The sequence below is a fragment of the Cinclus cinclus genome, chromosome 25 (assembly GCF_963662255.1).
Source record: "Cinclus cinclus chromosome 25, bCinCin1.1, whole genome shotgun sequence".
In the NCBI taxonomy this organism is placed as follows: domain Eukaryota; kingdom Metazoa; phylum Chordata; class Aves; order Passeriformes; family Cinclidae; genus Cinclus; species Cinclus cinclus.
In genome coordinates this window covers 5025195-5045837 of record NC_085070.1, presented here as the reverse complement: position 1 = coordinate 5045837, position 20643 = coordinate 5025195, and the positions used below count along the sequence as shown (strand labels likewise).

The 20643-nt window shown below is 43.5% G+C and overlaps 1 protein-coding gene across 2 annotated transcripts in view; it reads left to right on the top strand.

The window, feature by feature from the left end:
• ARHGEF12 (Rho guanine nucleotide exchange factor 12) overlaps positions 1–20643 on the top strand; it is a 69180-nt gene that overhangs the window by 11145 nt on the left and 37392 nt on the right. For both annotated transcript variants that reach the window (XM_062508771.1, XM_062508770.1), the window contains exon 2: positions 20588–20611. In XM_062508771.1, the coding sequence (XP_062364755.1) occupies positions 20588–20611 (24 nt within the window). The remainder of the gene's footprint in view (positions 1–20587; positions 20612–20643) is intronic.

Here is a 20643-nt window from a genome sequence, read left to right as displayed (position 1 = left end):
ATCTCTTCATCTTCTCCTCCGAGTTGTATTTGGATCACTTGGCCAGTAAAATTAGAATAAATGTAAAATGCAATGATGAGCTGTATGGCAGTGAAAAGCCCTCTCAAATATTTGGGAAGCTTGTTCCCCATGGGCTTTAGGGAATATTCTCTGTCGTGCTGGGGTTGGTGGCAGCATTCCTGGATCTGTTTCCCAATGGCCAATTCCATGGGAATGTGCAGGAGGAAATGCCCAGTAGCAAATGAATTTTGTCTTGTAGGCTCAGGAGCTGCCTGGGCTCTCCCCCTCTCCCTCTTTTCCATCACGTGGAGATGTTTGCTTTAGATTAAAGCACTTCTCTGGCATCCTGGTGGTTTCCCTGCTGCAGAAAATACCTTGGGAGGAGTTCCTGAACTGAGAGAAAACTGCATTTCCCTTGGATTTAATGCACTGACATGCTGTTGCTGACCAGTGCTTAATTCTTACATTTACACTTTTCTTGCATATGTGGCAGCTTGGACCATCTCAATTTCTTAAGCTCAGCTGCTGGTTCTGGTGATACCACAACATTTTGTGAGATATCTGACTGTGAACAACTGATGGGTGATTAATGTATTTTGTTGATACAGAGGAAATTGGAAAGGAAGGGCTCTTCTGGCATTTAGAGTTTGCCAGGACAGCAGTGAAAGAGTTGTGGGTTGTTTTTTTTTTTTTCAGGCATGGGTGACTCTGATCTAGCTGATAACAGGCAGCTTTCTTTTTTATTCAACTCTCTGTAGGTAAACTATGTGCATGCTCTGTTGAAACAGAAATAATAACCCTTCATGCTGTCTATTTGATGATCAAATGTTACCTGGAAAGCAGTCACTGGGTTAAAATTTGCCTGATTTCTGCCCTTCAGAGGAGCAGGAAGCACCTCATGTCCAGCACAGTACAAATATATTGTGAGTAAATAATAAAAAATTCAGGTGAATCAGCTGCCAGGCCCCACTGAGGAGGTGCAATGAGCTGTGTGAACATTCCTACTTTGGAATCTCAAACCAGAGGCAGGTGCAGGGTTGGAATTAAACAATAAAACTTCCTGGCAAGGTTTGGAACCTTCCTTTCCTCCCTGTGTGTGCCTTTGGTGCTGGGCTTTAGGGGAAGGGGGAGCCCTGGAAAAGGCTGTGGGTTATCTACTGGCTGGAAGGCAGTCAGAAATAAAGTGAATTTTGGGTGAGATAAATTGGTGTTGGGCTCATGAACAGTACCTAGAAACACTGGGAACTCTAAATTTGTGTGTTCTTTGTTGCACTGAAGCACTGGGAAAATGAAAGTGTGTTTTAATGCATTAAAAAGTGGATTTCTGCCTTTTAAGAGGCCGGAGCTGTGAGTGCAGCTATTGCTGCCTTGCATTTTTACTTGGGTTCTTCTTCCCTGCTTTTTGAATTTTGGGCTGTAAGGCTGCAGGTGTGGGATAGAATAATGATAAATCCAGTCCTGACTTGCTTCTGGGGTCAACATTTTGATGTTGATCCTGTCCTTGAGTCCCTTTATGTTTTGCTCTGTAAAACTGGGGCGGGATGAAGTTTATAGAGAATTAAAAGAACCTGCAAAATTGTTTGGAAACCTCCTTCCCTCGTTCTCCACAAATAGTGAGCAGTTCATAGAGTTTTATAGGCCTGAAAATATTTACTGCTGACAATTCCCAGCCCTGGAGTGAGCCCAGAACAAGGTATTCAGTGTTAATTCCATGGAATTGGTCTTGTGTTTTTTATCTTTCTCTGAATTATGCACAGTTTTAACAACTCTGGGCAGTTTGCTGTGAATAAAATAGATTTTGTCTTAGTGAATGGAGTTTCCCAGCTCTCACAGCTCTCTTTTCAAATTGTTGGCTATCAAATAATAACTTTAAAATTTATTATTTATCTAATTTATGCTGTTTTGGCATGGACTCAAGTTTGCGTTTCGTGGCTGGCCTAAAAATTATATTTTGGAGCTGCTTTGGGGGGGGCTTTTTTAAAAAAATTTTTTTTTTGTTTTGGTCAGACTTACTGGAATTGGTTGAACTTAATTCAATGACAGGATAAGCAAAAATTTGTTTAGATAGGCTGTTCTGAAACATTTTAATGCCTTCTAAAATTGCTCATGGTAAAAGATCAAGGAAGGAAACTCCGTGACCTTTGAAATGCAGCTCCATAGAACCCATTTTCCTATGCCAGAAGTCAGCCCAGACAATGAAACTGAAAGAGGGTTCTCTTTCATAAAAGATCTTTCATGTTTTGCTTTTGCAGATTTATTTTTTTTTATCACAGATTTAGCAGACTTTACAGCTGCCTTTTAATCAGTTTCCATATTTGTACCAGAACTTTCTGATTTTAATTACTGTCTGTAGAAGCTATTCAGCTGGTTGTTGTGTGACACAGTAGAAAATGATAATTTGCTGTAATTCTTTTCTTGGCTTAGATCACTGCAGTAATATCTATTAGCAGCAAATGTGCAGAGTTAAAATTTAGTGCTGAAAGTTTAAATGATTCCGTGTTCTCTTTTTTTTTTTTTTTAATTTTTTTTCGAGGGCTGATTTTTAAAGCACTTTGCAGAGGGTTAATGCAGCCGTGCATTAAGAGCAGACAGCTGTGGTTCAGCCTTGTAATGATTGACTCTAAACTGGGTTGCCAGTCTAATCCTAACTTGTGCTGATCTGGGCTTTTTGCTGAGCTGCCTGCAGCCCAGGAGGTGGGTTTTGTCCAGAGCACAGCATTTGGGTGGTGAATCATCCTAAATAATAAACTGACTTGTATCTCCAGCAATAAAGTTGATTTTTCCCACTCACTCGCTCCACCACTTTCTCCCCTGTCTAAACCAGCTTTGCTGTTTCCTTTGTGGGTAGTACTTCTGTATGTGATTGAATCTTTTATTTCTTCTGTGTCAGCTGCAGTTTGAATTTTCCCTGGTGCTGTGCAGGTTTCACTCAGTGACTGCTACAGCCCGTGATTGTACTTGAAAAATTGAGGGATTTTTTTTCTTAACGCATTCTCATCTCCATCCTAAAAACATTTGTTTAACTCTTATGTAGCAAAATGCTTTGAAAATTGAAAGTTTGCAGGAATTCTGGTGTGTGCATTGCTTTCCCAAATAAGTTGCCAGTGCCAAAAATATCTGTGATATTTTCTGTACATCACAAGGTGCCACAGACTTCTATCACTTATTTTTTCAAAGATGAGTTCTGATGTAAGGGAGAATGGCTGATCTGGACAACGTTCCCACTTCAATTGCTGATCTCCTTTTTTACTGCAAAACCGATTTCCTGTTCCTTTACCTCAGTTTTCTGTTTTTCCAGCTAAGTTCCAGTAATTGAAGGAACTGAAGTAATGCAGGGTTTGTCTGTGTGAAGCAGTGGGTTTGGAAAATGATTATTTTATCTGCTCTAAGCTGTCCTTAAGTTGTCTCCTCTGGCTTGCAGAAATTCCTGAGAGGAAGCTGCTGTGTCTTTATCTTCCACTGCCTCTTATGTAACCCAGCATAGTTGGGATACTCAAATGAAATATTAACTCATTTGTTCATCAGGTGGTCTCCTGCTTTCCATAAAACATATCCAGAGCAGGCAGAGAGACAATTTCTCAGTCCTTTTTTGCTTGTATGTGGCTGAGAGCAATAAAAGGTTTTGAGACAACACACAAGAGTATTTTTTGATGGGGGAAAAAAACAAAATATAAAATCCCCCACGCTTGATTAAAGGGTAGTTCTGTGCCTCTAGCACCTTTATAACTTTTTGTGGGATGTGCTGACAGACCAGGCCGTGGCTTTTGTGCTTGAAAACACTCAGGTGATTTTCAGATGTGTCCAAAAGGTGTAGGCCATTGAGTGGACTCTGAGTCCTTGCTGCAATCTGTCAGATTTCTCACATTTCTTCTTGTCTGTACTTTTATATTTACACCTTCTCTCAAAAAAAACCCCATAGCAGTCCTGTTTATTTAGGATGTGTGGGATGGGTTTTGTTCCTTGACATAAAATAGGAGAAATGGGAAATTTCTCAGAGAAATGAGAAATTTCTCTGAGCCCAAAGAAAAGGGAGAGAACGAGGGTCAGTGCTAATACAAAGCTCTGTGGACTATTTGGGTATTCTGGTGGGGGAACTGGGCAGCCATTCTCTCACTGATCATTTTTTATAAAATCATTTTAATAAAATGTGTTGGCAAGCTTTTTATTTATTTAGTGACGTGTTACAGTGTTAGGGACTCACTGCTTAAAAATGCATGTTAAAAATCCATGTATCCCATATCCTGGTGGTGACTGTATGGAATTCTTTGTCAAGAACAGATTTTTTTTTTATATATATATTTTTTTTTTAAATCCAGGCCTGTTTGAACTTCCCAGAAATTCTGAGTGAGGCTCAAATGTCACGACATGGAATCCCAGACTAGGCTGGGTTTGGAGGGACCTTAAAGGTGATTTTGTCTCACGGGCAGGGACGCTTCCCACGATTGCTCCAGCGTAGCCTTGAGCACTTCCAGGGATGCAGGGGCAGCCTCCAGATCCTTCCTGCATCCCAAACTGGATCCTGGGAGTTTGGTGAGCTGGAGGCTGAGGATTTCGTGGCAGGATGGGATGCTGAGCTCGTCCTGGATCTTTTCCACAGGGCTGAGGACTCCGTTCCTCGGGGACCACGCGCCTTCCACCCTGCGGAGCTCTGGGAAGCTCTGCTGTTCCCAGGCCTGGATCCTTGCTGGGGTAAAGGTCTGGAAATTCTCTGTAAATATTTACCATAGCCCAGCCTGAGCAGCACAGAGCTGCGATTCAACAAGGACAGGAGCTTGGCGTGGAGGAAGGAATTCCTCAACACAAAATGTTGGGGACCAGAATTGCTGTTCCTTGGAAAAGAAGGATGGGCCACAGAGATTTCAAAGTTCTGGGAAGTGTAACGTGGGATATTCGAGCTTGGAACTTGTGTGGTGTTTTAGAAGCAGTTATTTAACTTAATTTTCATGCATTTTGTTATTCTTTATTCTAAATTGGCAAACACAACTCTCTAAATAAGCTGTTCACTACCCCATCTTTCCCGTGTTCCTGAGAGAAATTTCTTATTTAGTTTTGTGGGGGTTTTTTCCTTATCCTCCTTCCCTGCTGTTGTGCAGGACTGCAGGAATCCCTGTGGATTTAAAACAGTGATATTCCATTTCCAGTCCTCACCATTTCTTGGCTATCTCTAATTTCTCCTAAAAACCTGATTGCATCAGACTTCTCTTGCTTTTTATGGTCATTTTTTTCCCCTCCTCCAAATTGTTTTCTTATTATGTCCTGTGACTGAACATACTGGGGGAAGGAAATCTGGGAAATCAGAGCAGGAAGCAAGATAGAAGCTTCCATTCCTGAATCTTTTCTTGTTTTTACATTGTTTCCTGGCAGCTGCATTGGTTTGCACTTAAAAGGGATGTATTGTGCTGTTTTCTCCCAAAAAAAACTGTAGATAAAATAGAAATAAAAATTAATTCTGTAATTTTTGAAAGTTAATTATCGACATAAGCAAAAAAAAAAAAAAAAACCCCAAAAACTGCAGACAGCAGTTAAGTTTTACATGCCTGTGCCCTAAAGTCCTTTTTTTATACTAAATGTTTTTCCTGATAGCCTGAGATTTATTTGGAGTCTTCAAAGTCTCTTTGACTTCTTTATAACAAAGAGAAGCTGCAATATCCATTTCTGACTCTTTTGAACTTGTTTTATGGTAGAAATGTATTTATTTTCCCAAGTCCTCATGCCAGTAACAGAACTGTTATGTTTCAGGGAATTGAAAATGTCCCTTCTGAGTTAAAAGCCTTGAAGCATATTCCTTTTGTATTCCTGGTTCCTCCTCACTGACTTTAATAACTTCAAGTTAAATATTTCAGTTAAAATGGATGAATTTGAGGGTTTTTTAAAGGATATTATGTGTATGTGTGTGTGGCACAAATACATATGTAGAAGACATAAATATATAAAATACATAAATAGGTTAAAAATAGTAAATATATAAAATACACAAATAGGTTAAAAATAATACATAATACTCTATAGTCTTTTACATATTTTTATGATTGTAAAGCAACCTGCAACCTTAAATTGGTGGTGAGGGTAAACTGAGGCAGGCAACTGGGAAATGAGAACTATCAATATTTTAACCAAAATTTTATGTTTAGTAAATTAAGGTTGCTTGATCTGTCAGGTTGTCCCATCTGTGTTTCACTTGATGATGAGGAGCATTAGGGAGAAAAATGTGGAAATGCTTGATTTTTTAGAAGGTAACCCAAGTTTAAAAATATCTGTGTTTTGACACCCTCACCCTCTGCAGAGGCTGTTTGTGCATGTGATTCTCACTCAGGCACGAATAAACTGGATATGAAGCCCTGCTCTGGGATTTGCAGCCCCCTTTCCTTGGCTTCCTTGCCTCTGTGATTCCACATTGGTTAAAAAATCCCAATATTGATCATTTTTCCCCTTGTTCTTCCCAAGGGTTGTGACAGGAAGGGGTGTTCCTGGGAGGATCTGAGCTGCTCCTGGCCTGGCTTTCTCCTTCCCTCTGCTTACCATTTTCTTCTGGAACGCTGACATTTTCTGATTTGTGAAATTCCTAGAAAATTGAGGAGCTGGGCAAACGTTTCAAAATAGGAACCAATGAGATGGAGCCCTCTGCTATTTTGAAAATGATAATGCGTGCCACTGGAAAAGGGAGAAGCATGGAAAATACAAGTTCTGGCTGGGAAATTATTGCATGGAGCAGGGAGATGGAGGGGTAGGAGTTGATTTCTTTGGCTTCCTGTCTTCTGGGTAATTGCAGCCTTGCTGCAGTTGTGGCTTGGAGATGATGTTTGGTACCAGCATCCCTTGGACGGGCTAAAAAAATTTGGTCATGAGAACTGGGGAAATGCAAAAAGAAAATAACTCTTATTAATATGTTCAAGCGGTTTGCTGCAGTTTCATTTTTTAATAGGCCTCGTGATTTGGGAAGGGGAGGGAAGTTTAACAAGGAGTAGGGTGATTCAAGTCAAATCACCGAAAATGAGTTTGGTGGAGTTCTCTGGGGTTTATGGCAAGGACTAAAATAGAGATCTTGGTTTTTCCCTGCTCTGTCTGGACGTGGCAGTTTGGCCCCTTGTTAATGGAGAGCCAGAGCCCGGGGCGTGCTCGGAGCCCTGGGAAGATTTACATTAATCAAACACAAACAGACAGTGTAGCGTGAAGAAATTTCTATCCCGCCAGCACTGCTCCCAAACTCCATTAGCTTATTGGGGCAGAAAAAGAAAACAGCCCCTTCACCCTGCAATCCTTCCCTGGGGCTTCACCACTCGGGGAAGCTCAGAAACCTCCGAGCCCCCCTGGTCTGACCTCTGAGTTTTCCTCTGTGCGTGGCAGAGAGGGGCAGCGCTTCCTTCTGCCTCGTCCCCACTCCTGAAACAACCCAGAGGTTGTGTTTTCCTGTATGTTTTGTTTTTGTGTGTTTTCCTGCTGCTGGGCTCTTGCTTTTCCAGGTGTCACACGTTGCAGAATGCCCCGAAAGCCAAAACGTGCCCAGCGTGACCCTGGGAAAGGCTGGGAGTGGATTGAGGGGGGGGAAAAAAAAAATAATCTCTGTGCCCTCTGCCAAGCCTTTGTTCCTGTGCCTCGTGATGCAGCTCCTTGGATCACTGTTGGGATTTCATGGCAGGAATGCACACAAATCTATATTTTTATATATATATTTATATATATGCGAGCATACAGATGCATAGAGAACAAACATATCCATGCGCTACCCATACATAAATATATAAATATAGGTGCATATACAGACCAAAGATATCCATGCAGTACCTGTACATAAATATATGAATATAGGTGCATATATTGAAATATATCCATGCACTACCTGTACATAAATTTATAAATATAGGTGCATATACAGAAATATATCCATGCAGTACCTGTACATAAATTTATAAATATAGGTGCATATATTGAAATACATCCATTCACTACAGATACATAAATATATGAATATAGGTGCATATATAGAACAAACATATCCATGCAGTACCTGTACATAAATATATAAATATAGGTGCATATATTGAAATATATCCATGCACTACCTGTACATAAATATATTAGTATAGGTGCATATGCAGAGCAAACATATCCATGCACTACCTGTACATAAATATATAAGTATAGGTGCATATACAGAACAAACATATCCATGCACTACCTGTACATAAATTTATAAATATAGGTGCATATATTGAAATATATCCATGCACTACAGATACATAAGTATATAAGTGTAGGTGCATATACAGAACAAACATATCCATGCACTACATATGCATGAATATAGATATATATATTTGTATTTTCTGCCCCTCAGGACAGCTGGAAATGTTGGATTTTAAAGTCCCAGCTGTCTCTCTGTCTCTCCTCTTGCCTGGTGCTGTGGGCTGGCCGTGGTGCTGCTGTCCCTGTGCCCATGAGCAGCCCCAGCTGATGCTGTCTGGGAGGAGGTGGGAGAGAAGAGGTGGAGTTTCTTCCTTCCCAGGAGTGGTCAGTGAACAATCGGGCAGATTCCTCCCAAGGATACCCGAGGAGAAGCCTGAAAACCCCGGGAAGCTTCCAAAGAGGGCAGCTCAGGCTCCCTGGGGAGGATTTGGGATCAGAGCACTCCTCCTGGCAATAGGTTTTTGGGATGTCCCTGCTCAGCTGACTTTGGCGTGTGGAACAGGTAATACAGAGCCTTTGTTCCTATTCCCTGAGCCAGGAATACCTTCCCTGAATGCAGAGCAGAGAGAAAGGATTTTTCCTTTAATATCTACTGGAAAAAAGGGTGGGAGGGGAGGTTTGTCTTCTTTTTTTTTTTTCCTTTCCTCTTTTAATAGCTGTTGTGTGAACCTGAGTTACTCCTTTGTATTTTTGCTGTGAAAATGGCCAGTTTAATATGTTTGCTGTGAAAATCTGTGTCTTGGTGTCTGAGCTCAAGAACAAAGGTTTTGACAGCCTGGAAAGATGCATTAGATGTAGATGCTGGCAGCACTCCCTTCTTTTCATTTCCCAGTAATTCCATACGAGACCCTCCTCACCAGCCACAGGGAATGTGATTTTTGATAAGCTGCTGTGTTATGCATGTTGGTGTTAAATTAGCTGGTGGTGCTCAAGCAACCATCTCTTGAGTGTTTTGGGTGGGGTTTATTTTCTGAATGCATTTTTCACTGATGTATTTGTTTTTATCAATTGATTTTATTGTAAAGTGTTCTAAAATTTAAACAAATTGTATCCGTCACAATGATGGTGTGGACAGATTTGAGGCAGTGTTGATACAGTGACAGCCATCAGCAATGAGAGAAAATGCAGTGTTCTGTACTCATATATGAGGTTGTGATGTAGAAAGGCTGTGAGATGATGGGGGGATTTGTTTTTTGGGGTTTTTTTGGGTTTGTTTTTTTTTTTTTGTTTTTAAATAGAAATGTAAATGCAGCTGGCAGTTCTCATCATCATTCCTGTTGAGGGGGAGGCACCAAGAGCTGGAGGTGTCACTGAACCCAGTGGGGAAACAACTCCAATGTGGCATTGCTGTTTCTGCTGCCTTGGTTATCTCCATACCCCTTCCACATCTTGGGGAATTTGCTGCAGTCACCTTTTAGCAGCTGGGAGCTTTCCTGACTAAACATTTGTTTGGTTTTTTCACCACCCCCTTTTGCTTGTATTTTTATTTATTTTATGAGACCCAAGAGGCAGATACTAATGCAAACACATCCAGAGGATTATTAATAGCTCTGAGTTTGACTCACAGGCTGTTCGCAGGATCTTGAGCCATTTTACAAGGACCTTCACTTCTGGATTTTTATCTTCCATTTTACAGTAGAAGAAACAGGGCTTGATGTTGCTGAGAAATCCTGATCCTGTGTTCTGCTCCAATCCTTCCCAGTCAGTCTTTCTGGATTTATGCTGTAGCTGAGATGGAGGGGAGATGAAACGGGAAGGAGCAAAGCATGCCACAAATGCCTGTGTACATTTTTTTCCTCCTCATGCAATGTGTGCTATGTGCATCTTTTCTCTTGTGTTTTATGGACCAGAGCAGCATTTCAGGGGAGAAATAATTGGTTTGCATATCCCAGAACCCTCTTTATTTTTCTTAGGCCATTTAAACAACTGACATACCTTCAACTCCAGTACACAGCACTGCTAATCTCTTTATAGCTCAGCTCACATCACATTTTCATTTTTTTGGAAAACTGCAATGTATGGTGGAGAAACTTCAGTGGATGCTTCTAAAATCGGAGCAAATGCTGGGACAGAAACCCTGCTGGGAGGTGTGGAAGCCAGCAAGGTGAAATACTCATTTAGTTGCATACTTGGAATTTAGGCTCAAATAGTTTGGTTGCCCTTGGTGTTTGTATCTACAGGAGTAAAACTTCAGCAGAATTAGCTGTGAAGGGCTAAGAGCTAAAAATACACTGTACAGGTTAAGCAACACTGTGGTAATGATTTCTCGATTCTCTCTGTGCTGCAGCTTTCCTTCCTGAAATTGTGGATCCAGTTTTTTCCCCTGGTGTAAATTAAGCCACTGGGAACACTTTGCCTTTGGGTGGTTTTAGACATATTAACTGTAAATTAGTTTATGGCAGCTGGGAAATATTTAGAAGCTCTGCAGAGGTCAGAGGGGTGGATGTTGTCTGCACATCCCATGCAGAATGAGTATAATTTGGCCAAAGGTTTATCACTGAGTGGGAGAAGGGAAGGCAGGGCTGGAAATGCTTTTGGGTTGAGTGTCAGCTTAGCTTTGAGCTCATAAACTGCTGGTTCTGATGAGCAGGCAAGTCTTGGCTTACATTTCCAGAGCAGTAAATGCACGTGAACCTTTCAAACAACCTAAGGAGGGCTGAAGGAAAATGTAAATTAAGGCAAGGTGCCTGCTGACCTCGTTTGTCACAGGAGTAACTTAATGAAACTTTTGGGTTGTGCAGTAGGTCAGACAAACTGATAGTACCTCAGGAATGTGTAAACTCATGGGGGAAGGTGCTGCTGCTGATGTCAGGTCATGATGACATCTGTGCCAGGGGAAATCACAGAATCCCAGCATGGTTTGGGCTGGAAGGGACCTTAAAAATCATCCAGTCCCATGGGCAGGGACATCTTCCACACCTTCAGGGATCCAGGGGCAGCCACAGCTGCTCTGGGCACCCTGCCCACCCTCCCAGGGAACAATTCCTTTCCAATATTCCATCTACACCTGCCAGTTTGAAGCCATTCTCCCTTGTAAAGAGTCTCTCTCCATTTTTTCTGCAGCTCCTTCAGCTCCTGGAAGACCACAGTGAGGTCACCCCAAAGCCTTTTCTTCCCCAGGCTGAACAATCCCAATTCTCCCAACCTTTCTTCTGCTCTCACCTTGGTGGCCAGGGACACATCAAGCCAGGCAAAGCTGATAATGCTGAGGAGCAGAAGAGCAGCTCAGCCTTGTCAGTTCTTTAAAACACCCTTTGAAAGACACCTAGGAGGAATAATAAATGTCTTCTTGCAGGTTCTTTAGTACACTCTCAGTAGTTCCAGATCATGGAGGTGTGGTGTTCCTGTGCCAGGCAACTGTGCTCACTCCCCAGAAATGTGAACTCTGGGCCAAATACTCCTCTGTGCCTCTGAACCTTGTACATATATTTGCAAAACTTAAAGCAGCCTAATTGGAGGCAGCGTTACGCTATTTTGAAAGCTACATTTCCAGTTGTATTACGTGTGCTGTGTGTTGGGGTTGGTTTTTTTTTTTTTTTTCTTCTTTTTTTTTTCTCTCCTCCCTTTCTAATTGCTGTCTTTTGCTGTTTTTAAGGACTGTTTCCACACCAGGCTCATAAGAACCACAAGCTGGGTATGGCATTAATAAGGAACTAGGCTTGGTGCCTAATGAAATGCAAAAACTGCTCCCCACGCTGGGGCAGCACAAGTGATCCCAGCCCTGGGGGTGTGTGTGTGTGTGTCAGGTGAAAGCAAATCCCGTGGCACTCCACAGCTCTGGGTCTCTCTGCTCTGCTTGGAAAATAAAATTGTCTTTTTGCTTTGATTTTTTGGGGCAGTTCAGTGGGAAGCTGTTGCAGACTCTGTGGAGGAGGAGCGATGCTGCTGCCACAGAGCCAGCTCTGCATTGCAATTATTGGCAAGCAAAGCAAACATTTCATTTCCCTGTAATTAGCTGCAGTTTAGGGAGGGCAGGTTAATTTGGACTCCACGCCCTGTCTGCACAAGAAACCCCGGTGCTTGATTTGATTCTTTCAGGCTGTGGGCAAAGGGGTTGAAAAGGATTTTTCAGAAGTGAAAGCTGGAGGAATAAATCACAATAAACGTGCTCTACCCCTCTTCCTTCCCTTCTTCCAAACAGCAAAAGCTCAGGATGCAAAGATGATGTGAAAATATGGAGAAAATTGAATGTTTTGGGGCTCTTCTGGTATGGCCAAACTGCGTATTTCAGCTTTTTCTTGCTTCAGGGAAGCTTGAGCTCTCTAGGCCTGGGAATATTTGTCTGTGGCCTACTTCAAAATAAATAAACGAGTGAGAAAACTGGGTCATAACTTCTGAAATCACAAGCTTGACCTTTCTCCTGTACCTGGTCACTTGTGTTAAATGGGTCATGCAGTAAAAGCTTGGAAGGGAGAGAATCCTGAATGTTTCTTTTCTGCCATGGGTGAATTTTTGTGATGATAACATTTTCTGGAAGTCTTTTTAGAAAAACACTTGGCCTCTTTCAGCATTTGTGGTGGTTAATTTTTTCCGTTTCGAAGCTGTCAGTTTTTTCTTTCCCAGAGGTGAAAACTGAGAGATTCAGTAATTTGTAACCAGTCACGTTGGGAAACCAGTAGGAAATCGCCTGGGATTTGGCAACCTCTGCTCCCCACCAATTTCTGAGCAGGTTTTGTGCTTGCTCTGAGCTACGTTCAGTGGCCAAACCTTATCCCTATTACTCAAATCTTGCTTTTAGGCCGAATCTAAAGGCAGCATTAAGGAAACACGAGCAACCTGGTTTATTTATGTTCCCTCCAGTGCCCCCTCTCCAGTTTTCATTTGTTTGGCTGCTTAAAGCCCCTTGTAGGGATAGTCAACAATAAATGGTCTTGTGTGACAACTTCAGGGCGTGCAGAGGGAAAAGCTGCTGCTGCTTCTGAGCCTTGGAAGTCAGTCAGGAGTGGAAGAACAGCACTGGAAATGGAAATGTCTCTGTCCCCTCCCCTCTGGAGAGTTTCTGCAGGGACTCAAAGTTCTTGCAGGGTCCTGGCCTGAGCAGCAGAGCAGCACAAAGGCCACATTGAGAATGGCTGCTGGGGAAGCTCTCCTTCCTTGCCTGCCCAGTAAATGCAGCTCTTTCTCCATGAAAAGCCCTGACATCAGCTCTTGGAAAAATCCAAGTGCCTGTGTCATGGAAAATAGCTGGGGCACTTGCTTGGGCTGGGGCTGAATGACTGAACTGTGGATGGAGCTTCTCTGGACGTGCTTTACTTCTTCCTTTTCTTAAGGTAGATGTTCACAGAGAGACTGAAACCCTTCCCATCTCAGGGTTTTACAGGGAAGGACACTGAGGAAGGAGCTACAGCTGGCTGTAGTAAACCCAGAGTAGCCTGCTTGTCATTTTTATGGGATGTAGTATGATGATGCATTCCTGTATCATCAGGAAATTCCATGTGTGTGGAGGAAAATTTCCAAATTCTTGCTGTTTGTCTTATGGGCAAGATTTATCTTCGTATTCTGTTTTTCTTTCATAATATTAAGCTGGTTTCCTTTTCCTCTTTTCTTGCTCCCTTCTCATGCTACCACCTTCTCTTTCACCCCTCTTGATGAAACCCTCACCCAGAGCCAACCACAAGAACGAAAGAGAAATCTGTATATAGATATTTCATTTTTTGAAGCTCAAAGAGGAAGCATCCTGTGAAGGCAAGGCACCAGTGGAATTCTCGTTCCCTGTAGAAATACCTCCCCCTCGGAGTCCTGACCCTCCCCATCTTACAGATGGAACTTGCCAGCCTTCCAGACTTTGATTTTTATCAGATTCATCTTAGCCTAGTTTAAGTGTTTTGCTCAGCACGTTGGTTGCCATGGCACCAGTCCCTTGCATTGATCCATCTCCTGATCCATCAGGAAATGTGCTGATGGGCTCTATTGGCTATTCTGCATTTTCTCTGCTAAAAGGAAAATTGAAAGGTGTATTCTGGTTATGGGTAGAGACATTAGTGGCCTGAAAAATGATAAAATATTGAGTGGGAGGCATTTGCTGATGCTTTATTAAAGCAAATGCAGCACTAAGGCTGCTGGGGATGTTCAGGGGGGTCTGACACACAAGGTGTTGGCTCTGTGGGCTCTCCAATCACTTCCCTAAATTTTCCTGCTCTGAAGGCAGCGAGTCCAGTCCGTGGAGCCGTGGGCAGTGCAGGGTTAATAATGCCAGGGAGGATTCCTCCATGAGTCACTGCGTCAGCTGTGCTGCCTGCCTCGGACTCCCACAAAAATAACATGGAGCTTGCAGTGCCTCCCTCCCTCCTGCCTCCTTGCAAGTCCCTAAAATCCATCCCTAGGCTCTGACAGCTCCCAGAAATCCTCCCAATTTGGATCCCTGTTTCCCTGCTCCGTGTGTCCAATCTGTTGCCATCACTTGACATGTTTTTTGTTTGGGTTTTTTTTTCCTTTTTTTTTTTAAATTTGGGAAAAAACCCTCAGTGGTTTCCTGAACTTCTGTGCTTTGACGAGTGGAAAAGATGACCCAGCAGCAAGCTGCTCGTCCGAGGGTCGATGCTGAGCTGGATGGACTGGATGTGTTGGATCAGGGCTGTCCCAGGGTGGCTGATGTGCTTCCAGCTGCACTTGCTGGCTGTGTTTTCTCCTGCTTGCTGCATCCGTGCTTCCCCTGCATCTGCTGCTACCTGCTCGGCTCCTTTGGCTCTCCCAGTGCCCCCTGCCCTTTCCCTTGGGACACAAAACTGCCTTCAGCTCCGTGGAGAGGTCGTGTTGGTGCTGCTGCGTGTCAGCGCTCTCCCCTGAAACCTTTTTAAAAACCTGCTCTGGTGGATCTGTGCCTCTGGAACCCTGGAAGACAGGCCCCCTTCCTTGTTTTTCTTTCATTCTGTCTCTTCCAAGATGAAATTCTGGGAGTTGTTTGCAGAATAGCATTTATGTCAATGCTTACTGTGCTTTCAGGGTACTTAAAACCTCCTACATTTAGGCAAAAAATGCATAATTTCTCTGAGTGCTGTCGGTGAGATCCAGTCAGGGCGTTGAAAATGAAGTTTAATGGGTATTAAAGGGGCTGGATGCACTAGGAATAGTCCCAGACTTGTTCACTGATTTTCACCTGTCACCAAGGAACAGACTTTGTTTTTTCCACGATCTGTTTGGGGATGTATGAAGAAGAGGAGAGAACAACCCCACTCAGCATGCCCAAAATCTTGAACACCCATCCCTGGGAGTGTCCAAGGGCCTGGTTGGATGGGGCTTGGAGCAGCCTGGGATAGTGGAAGTGTCCCTGCCCATGGCAGGATGAGCTCTAAGGACCTTCCAACCCAAACCATTCTGGAATTCTAAGCGAGTTAAAATCACTTTTCACCAAAATCCATGGAGCTGATGGTGGCCAAAGGCTTCTCATTAACTCATGGCTTGGGAGAAACCTCCTGAATTAGGATGAAATTTGAAAAAGCCAGAGTTTGGGGGTTTTATTGGGGGGACTTTGAGGTAACTTTGGTTTTCCCCTTCTTCTAAATGTGTCAAAAGAACCCATAATCAACCCTGGACCGTTTCTCCTCCTGAATTTAGCATGATCAGTTATGTTGGCTGCTTTTCTTTGAAATTTATACTTCATTCCGAGGGTTTTTCTGCAACGAGCAACATCTTATTTAAATGAAACTAATAAAGCACTGAAGCAGCTTCTATTGCAACTGTTCATCTCCTAATTAAAGATTAGTTCTGTCAAGCAAGCAGTTTTTGACTGTTCTCTTCTGCATGGGTTTCACAACATTTCTTACTCATCTGGGCACCAGTTGGAGTAATTTCTCCTTGCACAGGGCAAACACACACAAGCTTCATTTCAGGCATTTTAGCAGTCCTGAAACTAAAGTTAGGCACATGAATAAATATTTCCAAGGTTGAGGCCCTTGTCTGAATCAAAATATTTTTCTCTTTGATCAGCTTTGGAGATAGCAGATACTTGAATTCTGGCAATATTTTAGTAGTGGAGGAAAAAAAAAAATAACAAAAAAAGCCCCAGCATGGTTATCTGGATGCTGTGCTATTTATGGTCAGCTATATTTTCAACCTCCTGGGCTAGAATGGAATGCTTTGTACTGCTGGAAGCTGGGAATCCTCCCTGTTCTGGTGTTTTTTTGACACATTAAGTCTTCAAATTACCTTTTTCTGCTTTGCTTCAAGGTGGTTATTAGGCACTGGTGGTGCATATGTGTGAGCTAACCTGAAATACAATGTTTAATCCACGGTGTTACTACTTGTAGGTGTATTTTCCTCACTTAAATAGATTTTCCTAATGCAGCATGACTAAGAAGACACACTTTTAGTCATTTGATGCATTTAAATGACTCAAATTATTCAGACCCAGCATTTTAAAAACAAAAATCTGACTTGGCTTTTAATTGGTGCTGGTATTTGGGAGAGTGGAACAACTCGTTTGGAAATGTGCTGATGTTCATCAGTTATCAGACAAAATGTCTACAGGGGTTTTATTGTGGAGCCTAAACTTGCCAGCTCCATTTGGAATTAAGGCTCCAGCTGTTCACCACACCCTGCTCTGCCTTGTTGCTGCTGTTTACAGTAGGAGATGAAATATATTTTAATTTGAATTATCTTGTGCTGGGTGCTGTAACACGGTGAAGGGATTTTCAGGGCTGCTTTCAAATTTAGTATTATTTCCAAGTGAAGATCAGTTGCACTGAAGCACAGATAAACTCATGGGAGCAGCTCTGTGAGCTTTGATTTGGTTTGGTCCATTTTTACTCTGCTTCCTGCTGTAGTGACACCGTGTTTGGGAAATGAGGAATGTCTTCCAGGTGGTATTCAGGCAGGGAAATGGGAAAAGGGAAGGATGTGGTACTGAATGCTCCCAGCAAGGATCAGTGTTGTTACCTCAGCTCACCTGACTCTTCCACCCAAACTTTCTGTGATTTCATTAACTTGTGCCCAGGAATGATTTCATATCCAGGAGGATCCAAGAGGGGATTACCCAGGAATGATTTCAGATCTGGGAGGATCCAAGAGGGGAGGGATTACCCAGGAATGATTTCAGATCCAGGAGGGGAGGTGTTTGGGGGGCTGGAGAGCTTCACTTTCAGCCTGGCTGGACAAAACCCATCCCTTTCGTACTCTGTTGATTTTAGGGAATACTTGTGAGGCAAAGAGTAGGCAGGAGATGTGGAGTGGTGGTTGTGCAGCACCCAGAGACTTTGTTGGGATGATCTGCTGCCTCCATCCCTGCTCCCAACCCATCCCAGCCTCCATCCCTGTTCCCCAACCCATCCCAGCCTCCATCCCTGCTCCCAACCCATCCCAGCCTCCATCCCTGCTCCCAACCCATCCCATCCTCCATCCCTGTTCCCCAACCCATCCCAGCCTCCATCCCTGTTCCCCAACCCATCCCAGCCTCCATCCCTGCTCCCAACCCATCCCAGCCTCCATCCCTGCTCCCAATCCATCCCAGCCTCCATCCCTGTTCCCAACCCATCCCAGCCTCCATCCCTGCTCCCAACCCATCCCAGCCTCCATCCCTGCTCCCAACCCATCCCAGCCTCCATCCCTGCTCCCAAGCCATCCCAGCCTCCATCCCTGCTCCCAACCCATCCCAGCCTCCATCCCTGTTCCCCAACCCATCCCATCCTCCATCCCTGCTCCCAACCCATCCCAGCCTCCATCCCTGTTCCCCAACCCATCCCATCCTCCATCCCTGTTCCCCAACCCATCCCATCCTCCATCCCTGTTCCCCAACCCATCCCATTCTCCATCCCTGCTCCCAACCCATCCCAGCCTCCATCCCTGTTCCCCAACCCATCCCAGCCTCCATCCCTGCTCCCAACCCATCCCATCCTCCATCCCTGCTCCCAACCCATCCCAGCCTCCATCCCTGCTCCCCAACTCCTCCCTGCCTCCTTTCCTGCTCCCATCCCTGCCTCCCTCCCTGCTTACCTGGGACAAGAAGGAACCTCAGGAAGCTGGAGGGTGGCCAAGGGGCTCCAGCCCTTCCTGGAGCTGCCTGGGCTGGGGGACACAGCCCTGGGCTGGGTCTTTTCCAGGGAGGAGGATTCTCCAGAGGCAGCTGGATCCTGACCCCTTGTACCATCCAGCTGTGAGCACAGCTGTGGGTTAGGAACAGGGGATTTTGGCTCCCACCCCACTGGAATTTTATAGTCACCGGTAACGTCAAAGCACAGAAAAAAATTGGAGTGTTTTCAGCACTGCTTTATTTGCAGAAACTTTAAAGTTCCTTCCTAAAGAATTAATCACTAGCCTAGGTATAATAAACAGAAAGGTTTTACACAACTTCTGGACCTGGAAAATAGGACATTTGTGTTTCACAGATAATATGGAGCTTGGAACCAGCCCAAAAGGTACAGCAGTGAGCTCACGTTGTGCCTTCCACAAACTCTGCCTGCTGCTGCAGGAGCAGAGCCTGCAGTTCTGGGTGCTGATAAGAACCCCTGGAGGATAAAGTTTGTCACTAAAATGCTTCATTGAAATACTTACCAGTGGTGGTAGGGTTTTTTATGCAGCTCAAAAGTTCAGATGCATCAGATAAAAAAATGGGGTGCAGTTCATTCCTAAGCATCATTTCTTATCTTTCCCTGGATTTTTTTTTTTCTTCTGCTTTTCAGTGAAACACTTGATTGCTGCATCTGCTGGCTGCTCAGTGTTCAGGCAGGTTGGCCTGAGATGAATTTTGTTTGCTTTCCTTTGGGATTTTTCCTTTGGGAAGCTGTCTGGCTTCACTGGCTGAAATCTGTACATGGGAGGATGAGATGCTAAAGAGATGTGGCTTTGCAGGTAGAGCAGAACGAGGAGAGGATAATTCTTACTTGAATCAGGATTTCCCAGACTTCTAAGATAAAAACAGCTTTTGGGGGGAGGAGGAAGGACTACCACCTCTTGCTTTCAGTTAATTAACTTTTTGCTGTTTATGCAATCACAGACCCCGTCTACTCCCTTAATTTGGAAGCTGGTGTTGTAGTTCAGCTAAATCCGATGCTGTTATCTGAAAGATGGCAAGTGTCTCGCTGTGGATAATTATTTTCAGGAACAGGCAGACAACATTTTAATTTCCCTTGCCTAATGTGTCATCAGATGCTCGTTGTGGAGTTCCATATTAGTGCATGTTTGCACAGGGCATTGGCGTGTGGGAGCTGGCCAGTTCTGGGTGGATCCACACTTGAGAGGGGTTAGGCTGGCTCTGTGCTGCCACTTCTGGTTTTCAGGTAATGGGGAAGGAGTTCTGGAGCTTCAGCACTGAGCTTTTCCTGCCTGGGCCACTCCAGGGGGAGTCCAGGAGGAAAGAAGAGGGAGGAGGTGACAGGAGGAGCATCTGGGGCAGTTTTGTGCTGCTAGAATTGATTGTAATGCTCTGGAACGCTTTGGGGAAGAGTTTGGTTCTGTGTGTTGGGATGGGGCCATTGCTCAGAAGTGCCATCTCCAGGGATGGCCACTCCAAACCTCCCTGGCAGAGCCCAACAAACTTTTCCATGGAGAAATTCCTGCTGCTGCCCATCCCTCTCATCCTTTCACTCATCTGGGAGGAGATTCCAAACCCTCCTTGGCTCCAGCCTCCTCTCACCTAAGCCTGACTTTGGAGCTGCTCCTTGTCCATCTCCTGTTGTCCTTTCCTGATCCACACTTGGGGATTGCTGCTCATGAACAAATGAGCGTCTTTAAATTAAAAACGTAATTAAAAACTAAATGGTCATTTATTACCCTGGCCATCTCTGTGGTGTTTGAATTGTGTGGCCTTGAATTTTATTCCCTCTAATCCCTCACCCTAGCAATTGTTGAAAAATGTGTATAAATAGGAGAAAATGCATTAAAAATAACTATTATATATAGAGAGGGAAATTGTGAGCTATAAGCCATGTGTAGAATCTTCATTGGGAACAAAAAGTGATTGAAGTTACCTGTTCTTGCCTTACACAGCTCTAAATCTTACACAGATCCAGCTGAAGGATCTAAAACATAAATGGAGTAGGAATGGAGCTGAACTTTTAAGTCTGAGGAGGAAATAATTGTGTTTTATCAGAATAGAAGTTTTAGTGCCTTGAGCTGGATGGAACCAACCTTGTTCTGTCAGGAGTTCAAGGGAAAAAAAATCCTGGATTCAAAAATCCCATGTTTTCCTCAGTTAAAAATACAAATATACTTTTTTTTCTCCCTTCAGCTTGGGATTTATTGCTTTTGTTACCTGTATGTATAAAACTCCTTGGAATAGGTGATTTAATTTCGGCTTTGTTGCACTTGTTTCAAAGATGGCAAATTCATGGAGTTCCATGAAAATAGAGATTGTTTTTTTCTGCAGGTACCACAGAAGTGTAAAATAACTGTTTGTATTTAAGCACTAATGTTGCTATCAAACCTAATACTGAAAAATAAAAGATCATTAAACTTTTTTTTTTCTTTTCAGGTTTCCTCTCAAAAAACCTTCGAGGTGAGTTTCTGAAATTTGCTTTTTTATCTGTA